This window comes from Cryptomeria japonica, chromosome 6, assembly GCF_030272615.1.
Source record: "Cryptomeria japonica chromosome 6, Sugi_1.0, whole genome shotgun sequence".
Taxonomy (NCBI): domain Eukaryota; kingdom Viridiplantae; phylum Streptophyta; class Pinopsida; order Cupressales; family Cupressaceae; genus Cryptomeria; species Cryptomeria japonica.
In genome coordinates, this window is record NC_081410.1 from 260989174 (window position 1) to 260999690 (window position 10517).

At 36.6% G+C, this 10517-nt stretch overlaps 1 protein-coding gene across 1 annotated transcript in view; it reads right to left on the minus strand.

Moving 5' to 3' along the window:
* LOC131062595 (ubiquitin-like domain-containing CTD phosphatase) overlaps nucleotides 1-9911 on the minus strand; it is a 51483-nt gene extending 41572 nt beyond the window's left edge. The window contains exon 1 of the mRNA XM_057996282.2: nucleotides 9525-9911. Within this exon, the coding sequence (XP_057852265.1) occupies nucleotides 9525-9796 (272 nt within the window). The 5' untranslated portion in view covers nucleotides 9797-9911. The remainder of the gene's footprint in view (nucleotides 1-9524) is intronic.
* Nucleotides 9912-10517: the final 606 nt, after the last annotated feature.

Genomic DNA, 10517 nt, shown 5'->3' on the forward strand with positions numbered 1-10517 from the left:
TGGGATTTCTTCTAATCACTTCTTTAATCGCATCACTTTATTGAAGTGAAGTGCTGCTTTAATTCAACATTGCTTAATATTTGGTTTAGTTAAACTCAACAGTTTAATGGTGAATTGAAAGGATTAAGTTTCCTTTCTAAATGCTTTCTTTGATTATGACATGTAAATTGCTACTTCCTTCGCTAACTAATTGCTTAACATTACTGTTTCATTTGTAGCCGCTGCACATTAATGAATCAAATATTTCCTTCATCTTGTATGAAGTCAGTCACCATGTTCCTTTTAAATATATCGCTGCTTATGTAACAAATTCTTCTCAAACCAGTTGCTCTGTCTTTAATGGACAACCTTTCTACCTTGGTTGTGAGTGATAAAACATTTAGCGCCTCCTGATCTTTAACCTTATTTGGACGGGGCATGACAATCTCTATGATTTTTTGTTTCTTCCATGATTTGGTCTTTCAAGGGGGAGCAGAGTTTCTTTCTGATCATGCCTAAGCTGAAGTATTGATATCCAAGTTGAAACACTGTAATCCATAATGCCTCCATCTGATAAAGCCCTTATTGAAAGCACTGAAACTGACAGAGATAGATTTAATGTGCTCTCAACCAGGGATTTTACCATTATTGCTCATAAACCCTCTTGCCAGTGCTGATCTCAAAAAGGTGGCTATTTGCATTTTCCAAGCGATTGGAGTTTAAAAGACATCTGAACAAAAATTGAGGAGCATAGCTCAGCAAAAGTTGTTTTCTGTTTCAAATAGTTCCCATTAAGCACAATAGCCAACCAGCTTACTAGTAAGGATATCCCAATTCAAAAGACAATAATACTTACAGTGGTATGTGGATTTGTGGACTGGATGGACACTCTTGTCCCTCAGAATTACTTTCTGTCATATACTGTGCTCTCAACTGGTAAGTGGATACTGCTTTGAACACAAACACTTCATCTCAACTAGGTTATCTGATGCAGATATTCTCCAATAATGAAAAAATTAAACTTGCTCCTGAGCAACCACAAGTGTATTACTATTCTCAAATTCTGCCTTTAGAAAAGGACCACCTATGAGTGGTACTCTATAACTAGGCTCCTCTGGCCTGGATAGCAGAGACTCTGTGGGGGTTGGGTAGAGGTTATACTGGTGTACTGTTAGACAAGAACTTGGTGGTGGTAATCGGGGTATGCAATCTTTATGCCCAAATTCCAAAATCTATGTAGAGGAGAATATCTCAAGACAGCTATCCTTGCTGTTTTAACTTTGGTATTATGGGACCACTCAATTTTTTTTAAATTGTATATTGGCATCCCTAATTGCAGTTTCGATTGTCATTCTACTGCTTACCTGATTTAAGAATGACCATTTCAAAGAAAGAATGTATTAGCTCATGCCCAAACTCTCAAAATTAGTCTTGAGAAATGGAAAGCCATGACAATGCTTAAAAGCTGTGGAAGAATCCAAGGATTAGGAAACAAACACAGGCAAAAAGAGGAACAAATAGGTTGAGAACCAGAGTATGCTTCTGACTATGTGGAGGAAAAGAAATAGTTTCCCAATAAAAATTCATATGGCATTGCTCCTGATGTTGATAACATTGGAAGTAACTTGGAACCCAACCTCACGAGTCACAGTTGGGAGATCCAAAGAGTTCAAGAGATCTGGCAGGTTGTTCAAGTCATGGGCAATCATTGAAGGTTAACCACAACGCAGGAGATAACTCAAACTATGATCTTAATAAAGCCTTGAAAAGTCCATGTCAGACAAGAAGCACTCACTTGCACATTCACACCTTGGGGCTCCAAACAGTTCAGAAGATATAGCTTGTAGTTCAACTGGACCACCTTTGAAGGTTAACCACAATGGAGTAGATGACTCAAACTCTGATCTTGATAAAGCCTTCTGAAGTCCAATGTCAGACAGCTAGCAGCCACTTGGACATTATTAGTCCATTGATGTTAGCATTAAAAATTTGTTTGCAATCCTTCAAAGCAGCTTCACAAGGTTTCCCCATGAAAATGAGATTTTGACCTCAAATGTCCAGAGAACCTCTAGATGTTGTGATTATACAATTGTCCTATCAGTCATTACCATTCTGCATACATGACAAGCTTAGAATGACAGCAAACAAATTATAGGATCCTTGACATGGCTTGGGGCCAAAAGAACTTTGATCAGCTAGATGGTACACTTGGTCCAGCCATCAGGCAGAAGACAGTTGGATACAAGCTAGGATTGTCGGATTCTATGCTAGCTCATCTGCTTCCATGTTTTTCTCAGATGCTAAACTTCAGTGCTTAAGAATAGATATGGATCAGAACATTATCATGTTTATATCTGTAAGATTTTAGGGGCTGGTGTTCAAGGTAATATATCTTCCTTCAAATTAAATGTCTCCAAACAGTTGTGGCTAGAGCTTGGAGTGACTAATGCCTAGTTTGATTGAAGATGAAGGGTGGTTCACTAGGTGGGAAACATCCATCAACGTACAACAAAGTTTCTTGGAGTTTGGGATGAACGGGCTGAAAGATCTAGGAAAGGAAACAACCAACAAGTTCACCTCAAGCTCAAGCAGGCAAGACACCACTTGGAAATAGACCCTTCTAACAGATCAAAGAAGCATCCGTGGATCCTTTGTGTATCACTTCTATGGACTTTGTCAAGCAAGCAATTCCTTGAATATTTAAAGCTTTGCGAGATTGAATCTACCTTGAGTCCTAGAAATGGGAGAGCTTGCTGCAGTCACATAAGAGATGAAAAGTCACCAGTTACAAACAGTCTCCCAATGTCTTGAATTGGCAAATATGGCAATCATCAAACTCATACCTAGAGGCGTTAAAAGGGAAATGGTTATCATGTTTCTCAAAGTGTCTGAAAAGATTTTGGAAAAAATGTCATCTAAGAGAACAAGTTGTTTGTAGCATAGATATTCATAAGAGAGCAAACTAGGCTTATCAAGAGAGGATTCATTCTTGATAAACTTATTAAATCAAGGCCTTCAATATTCACAAGTATATGACCAAATTTTAGATAAATAATAGGACACTTTAGCTTATTTAGACCTTTGAATAGTTGTTTGATCAGGGCTAAATTAGGTGGTTTGTTGAAAAGCAAATTCACATTGTCATTTTTCATTTCTTATTACAATTTCCAGCCTATATAAAGTGGTAAAAAGTAATGTAATTTTATAGCTCGTGCATCAAAGTTAATATAAAAGGCTTCAGATAGATTTCAATAAAGCTATGATGGGAACCAATAAGACTTAATTGTTGGAATGGTTGGGATTTAGTACTTTCTTTCAAAAGTTCATGGTGAGATTCTTTGCACAATTTTCCATAAGAATAGGTGTTAATGGGTTACATTCAAATTTTAAACATTTGCACAAGTTAATCCACTAGGGCTACCCATATGCACCTTGCTTATATGTGATTCTTGCTTTCCAACTTAAGATTTTGGGATAGTGACAAGCTCATAAAGATTCACAAGTCATCTAGAATTGGTACTTCTGACTTTTATTGAACTTATTGTGAAAAGATGCAGCCAATCAGCCATGTGTCTAAAAATATTATCCAGCGGGAAAAATAAATTGGAAAAGGTTTTAGGCTGAATTCTGTTGGCATATGATGATATGATGATATGATGATAATGTATGTTGTCATTGATGTCAATAAGTACAGGTGAACCGGTATGAAGATTGGAAGAAGTTGTTATTGATGTTCAAATTGGAGAACCGGTATGAAGAGATGTAGTGAACCGGTGTCAGGGTTTCACTAAGTGTGACTACCAGTTGGTAGTCTCAGCTTTAGGGTTTCCGGTTTGGCAATCTAGCTTGTGCGATGCAACAGGTGACATTTTGTGATGAGTTAGCTAAGAGATAAGGAAGAGATCGAGATGCCACGTCAGTTTTGTGCACGTGAAGGATTTCCTTGAGGATCTTGCATGTGAAGATCAATTGCATTAAATGTCTACCTCGGGAATGAACATTTTTCTTAGCGGTATGTGAAGAGAGCATGATGGGTTACTAATTTCTATGTGCGGCGAAGAATGGACAATGCAGAATGACTTGTGATCTGTTTGAGATTGTTTCATTCTATGTAATGTGTTTGGACGGTCAGGATTGGACCGCTTGTAATTGTAAACCTAAAATACTTAGGCTTTAAGGTTTATGCTACCGACCTAATTGTTGTCTATAAGGTCAATGATGTTTGTTATTGTAAGTTGTTGGCAAAAGTTGTGTGTGTATTCGAGTGATGAGATACTTGCCAGACCAGTGAGTGAAAACTGCAGAGTGTGATTGCAAAGTAGAAGAACTGAAAAGGATCTGCCTTAGCATGTAGTGTTGTTATCAGATCAGAGCTTTACCTGTTGTCTTCTAACCATTTCAACAGTAGGAAAATCCCTTTGTCAGATAGCTTTAACAGGCTTATTGTAAAACCTCTAACCAGGTGACTCAAGTTCATTGAGTTCTTCAAATCCTCTAGCAAGGTAACCTTTAACAGGGTATATAGTCATCCCTTTACCGAGTGATCTTTAACAGGATCGGTTCCTAACAGAACCTTATTGTAAAGTCTTTAACCAGACTAGGCTCCTAACAGAGCGAGCTTCAAAAGAGTTCAAAACAAGCTTGTGGGTATTCATCCCCACCGTGGTTTTTCCCATTTGGGTTTCCACGTGAAAAATCTGTGTGTCATGAGTTGTGCATTTTTCATGTGATGATTGAATATTCTTGGTTTAGGTGATTATGCATGCAGAGCTAATGGTTATAGTATTACTGATACAACACATGCATATGTGTTTTGGTGAAGTAGTTATCAAGTGTTGAATGATATTTGAAGTATTTAGTTTTACTGGTTTAGTTGTCTGAAGCATTTTTGTGTTTAACCGGTATACCCATGGTTAAGTTCAGTAATGAAGACAACTGGTTATCATTGTTTTAACTTGATAAGTTGTTGAGAAGTTTTTGTCTGTACTGATTCCCTCCCCCCCCCCCCCCCCCTCTCAGTACCAGTTAGGGTATTCGTTGTTCATCATTATTCATCAAATTCAACTTGCTTCTGATTTCCCTCCTCTTGTGAGATTCTCTCTTGGGTGAACCTTGGAAAATGATTGAGCTATCTGCTATCACATTCTTGTGACTAGGTAGGTGTAAGGCAACTTTTGAAGAGGACACTTCACCACTCAGCTTAATAAAAATAGTCAAGCTTGGATTATTCTCGATCTCTAGCTTGCCAAGAAAGTTACAAATGTTGATGAAGTCATGGCAATGAGGCACATCTATTATTCCTCTTTTCTGTTTCCCTCTCTGACAGCCTTTTAAATCCTGGAGAGGGTGCTTGTGAGCTTTCTTTGGGACAAACAAGGTGGAGTGAAACAGATTCCTTTATGGCATGTGATATTACATTTTTGGCACTGTCCCACTCAGCTTGATAAAAATGGTCAAGCTTGGATTATTTTCAATAACCAGCTTGTCAAGAAAGTTACAAATGTTGATAAAAACATGGCATCAAGGCACATATATTTCCTCTTTTCCGTTTCCCTCTTTGTCGGCCTGTTAAATTCTGGAGAAGGTGCTTGTGAGCTTTCTTTGGGACAAACAAGGTGTAGTGAAACAGATTCCTTAAGGCCTGTGATCATAAATTTTTGGTACTCCCCAGTATAAGAGCTAAAGCATCGCCCCTTCTAAAAAGTGGTAGTGAAGATAGTAGAGAATGATTCCCCATGTCAAAAAAAATTTCATCCAATCCATAACAAATTAGTAGATTTAGGTTTTCAAACTTCCCTTTTAGCTTAAAAACATCATTGGTTGTGCTATGGTGTTAAAACTTTCAGGTTCAACTCCATTTATAAGAGCATGAGCTGTTTGAAATATAGCGTCCAAGTTTCTTCAATAGCACTCTAAGGAGACATGGAATGCTTAGGAAATAGCTTCTTAGACCAATTTAAAAATTTCACTTTTCAAAATCTCATGTTGGTTCTTTGTTCTGTTTGTTGATAGAAAATTGGCCAAAAGTTGTTTTCATTGGAGGTTATAAAAAAAGTAGACCAACATGCTTCTCAAGATCTCGGTAGAATAATTTCTAGAAGTCTATCTTCTCACTGTGCAACTCCAAGGGTCAATACCTTTCTCAAGAGATTGGAAATAAGGAAATGATAAGGCCTTCTACAATTATGTGACAAAGGACCAAAACGAATCAGTGAAACACACCACATGTCTTACCCCATGATTGACAGGAGGACAGGGATGAGGGACATGAAGTTTACTAGCAAAGGAGATCCCAATCCATTTGGAAATTACAATACTCTTTCATACACAAATTTTTGGGGTGGTTAAAACCCCACCAAGAGTGGGTTGTCTAAGACAAGACTTCAAAAATTCAATGCTGTATATTATTGTTTAAGCATCCTTTTTGGCAGAAACAATATTATTGATCATGTCTCTTGATGATGTCCTCCTGTCCATTTAATGCTATAGATTATTTTTTATACATTCCATTTGGTAGAACTAAAATTGATAAGCATGTCTTTTGAAGATCTCCTGCCATTTTTTTTGCTGACAATTTCAAGTTGAATTCAATTATCTAATCAGCTCACCACCATGGAAAGGCCCTATCCTTGGGATCAGCTTTTCTACTCCCCTCATATATCTCTAAACAAAAGAAGTAGCTCAAGTCTCGTCAAGGTCTTTAAACAGACTCCAAGAGGACTTTGGCTGAACCCAATCCCAAGAAATGTGATAAGTATGTTGTTATAAATGATTAGCTCTGAGTCACCTCAATTTGTTAATTGTGTTCTGCCTCAACCAAACATAGCTCTACTCGGATAGATTTTGACATAAGTAGAATATTTTGTTTATCGCTCACTACATTTCTATCCTGTCTAATTTTCATACTTTATTTAGCTCCCTACACTTCCTCAACCTAAAGGGAGATAGCATTTAGGCACTCTACGCATTGAGATGATCACGGATGGCTGCAAGTTTTAAAGGCACAATTTGGTCAACTGCTATTAGCTTCCTATGGAAGTCAAAGTGTAAAGCTACTTTGCAGGGAGACTCTCCCCTCTCAGCTTAGCTTTAGATGAACCGAGGTTTTCAAGCAATAGTTGACTTTTCTTGTTATAGTAAAATTCAAGTGTTTCCATGAAAAGCTTGAATCATTTTGTCTTAGTTAGATGCATTGCTATGATATAATTCTTTTGGAACCAGCCAAAAAACAATATAGAAAGAAAGACCTCATACTTCACTGCCAAAAAGAAAGTGGATTCTAATATTGTATTGATATATTCGTCTTCACTGTTACCAAGTTTGCTGTTAGAGATTAAAAAAACCTCAAAAACAAAAGCTCATATGTAACAAGAATTATAAACAAAAAGTAATCCCCAAAGTTGAAGGATGCAATCTACTAAGATGCTTCTTTGCTTCCATACAAAAATTTTAAAGAATCTGTTATACACCATCCTTTGTAATCTCTATTAGGGAAATATGTCAAGCAATAACCTCTAGAAAATAAACATGAAAAGGCACAGGAATCAGCAGGTTATGTAACTCCATCAAATTATCAATGCAATTATAAAATGTAATGATCTCATTAACAGATTTGTCACATGAATTATAAACAAAAACAATCCCAAAATTTGAAGGACGTCATCTACCATTAAACTAGGATGTTCCTTTGCTTCCAAACAAAAAGTTTAAACATTGTTATACACCACCCTTAGTAATCTCTATTAGGGAAATATGTCGAGCAATAGCCTCTAGAAAATATACATAAAAAAGTCACAGAACCCAGTAGGTTATATAACTCCAACAAACTAACAATGGAACTGTAAATCGTAATGATCTTGTTAACAGATTTGTGACATGAATCATAAACAAAACACAATCGAAGGATGCCATCTAACATTAAACTAAGATGCTCCTTTGCCTCCATATGAAAAGTTGAAACACTGTTATACACTACCGTTTGTAATCTCTATTAGGAAAATGTAACATGCAATAGCCTCTAGAAAATAAACATAGAAGGGCACGGTAATCAGTAAGTTATATAATGCCAACAAATCGATAGTGGAATTATAAAGCGTAATGATCTTGTTAACTGATTCGTCACATAATCAACTTCAAAACTAAAAGATCAAAATGATGAGAGTCACTAAACGAGAGGAAGCCATTGTCAGAATTAGAAACCCCTAAGGATGATTTCACTTGGCAATGCCTCACAAATAATCACCAGAGTCCACCATGCAGACCCTTACTAAATACAAACCATGTTCAACAACGTAGGTAGATGGCAAGGAGTGAATTTGGGAAAAGAGGAAGTTCACTTGCTACCTATTCTTGTTGGTCAAATAAAGGCTTAAATTATAAAGTGAAAATAAGAATCTACATCACAATTATTGTTCTCTCAAAGTATACCCAAATGATAATACCATTAAACTGTGTTGAATAACAAACCTCTCTAGGGCCCAGATTAACTTGATCGAATTATTTGCATTTTACACACTAAACATTTCCTCCATCATCTTTACCGCAAAAGCATCCTTGCAAAAGACATTTCATCTGCCTCTAAGAAGAAGTTAAGCTGTCATATTTTATTTTCTTGAAGAAAAGAAGCTACTGAAATCAAAGAGAGCAAGAAAAGTTGAGCTTCATGGCAACTTTGAAATTCTGTCTAGGAAAAACCGACAATTCAGTGAGAAATGGCACAGATTATGATGTATGTCAGGACAGTTAAATTCAAAGAGATGGCCTTTTTCAGCTGTATCAATAATGCTTTTTGACTAAGGATACAGCAGATACAAATGGTGAGGAAATCATTCACAGGAGCATTGTAGTTGATACCGCCACAAAAGCGACAAAACTAATCTGTAGTTGTCTGGCCAATGCATAACATCTTTGAATTTACAAAATGTCAATGTACTGTCCGTATTCCAGATTTTAAAAAAAAAACCGTTATCTCTCGTCTTCTTTTAAAATGTTAACTCATTGGACATAGAATATAGTTCAGCGAGACCGCACTTCCCATCACTCCCAGGAGAATAGCAAGTTAATACTCAAAGATATGGGGGCTCTGTGCCCATCCAGGGCAAAATTCCAAAAAAATTGTGCGTCCAAAAACAGACTAAACTAGTTGGAAATAATAAATAGTTAGTAATTAAATTTATGTAAGAAACGCTTATGGATATAACTGTGTACGTTTTCTTCGTATCAAAGTTTTCTTTTATTTGAATCTTTCATTTTTACTTCATCATTTTGATAATGCGGTTGATCTGTACGCTGATACAAATAAAAATAACATAGTTATGCTCAGAAGAGTTTCCCACTCCGTACAATGGACAGTGAAAACCTCATGTTCATAAAATTATAATTTGATTACTTGGAACAATCGCTGCCATCAAAGATTGAAAATCCTATTTTGCTAAAATTCTGCAATATCATTTTAAAACGTCTATGTTCTGACTACATTAGGATTTGATATGTTGTGGAGGCAGAAAAGAGAATAATAAGTGCGAAAAGAGAAGGCAAGTGCTGACCCCATCATGGTGATTTTAAGGGAGGATTTGATAGGTAGGGAAGAGAGGAGAGTGACATCGGTGAATTTGTGAGGGGAAAGAAGCTTCTGGCGCTTGGGGAGGACAGTAGTGAGTTCGCATATGCGCCTCTTTAGCTCCGAGACGCTCTCGTCCCGGCTCACCTGCACTCTGTATTCTCTGCCACTCCATTTAACTACCACTGTCAAATCCTCTTCCGATGCGCATGAGCTACTGCTACTGCTGCTGCCCTCCATATTTTCCATATTTTCCATCCACCAAGAAACCAGGGCTCCCTGCACACAACTCTCTTGTATTGTTCTTATTGAATAATCGTATTTAAACGATTAATGATTGGCCCTATTCAAAATCCCCTTCACATTTTTTTCCACCTTTTTGCAAGGGGAATTAGAGGAGAGGGGCTTTTCCACGGGCGGGGTCCTATAGGTGCAATAGAATTGTGCAGTTAAAGCATCCACTATATGAGTTTTGTTTAATTTAAAAAAAATATATAGAAATATTAAATTCAATCATTTATCACATATTAAATGTACACATTTTAGTCAATATTTGATTTAGGTATATATAAAAAATATCAAAGTGTATTTAAAACACAATTGTAGAATAAGTGGGACTGATAACATTTAGCACATGTGAGATCATTAACACAATCATTGATGTTCATTACTAAGTCTTTTGATTAAAATATATGTATCCATGTATACAAAATTAACCATCCTACTAGGACACGTACACATCAAAATGATACTATCATGTGCAAGTCCATCCAAACCCATCTATCCCATCAAACATATATCATAGATATACTAATATGTATATTTCCCCACTAAAACATGACCAAATTAACACGTATTGCCACCCATTATCACATATGTCAAGGTGAACCACACAAATATTAGTCACTTCACCACACATCTATTAGTCAAATCACCTATATGTCAAGGTTAACTTGAAGACAGTATCCTTTGAAATTCT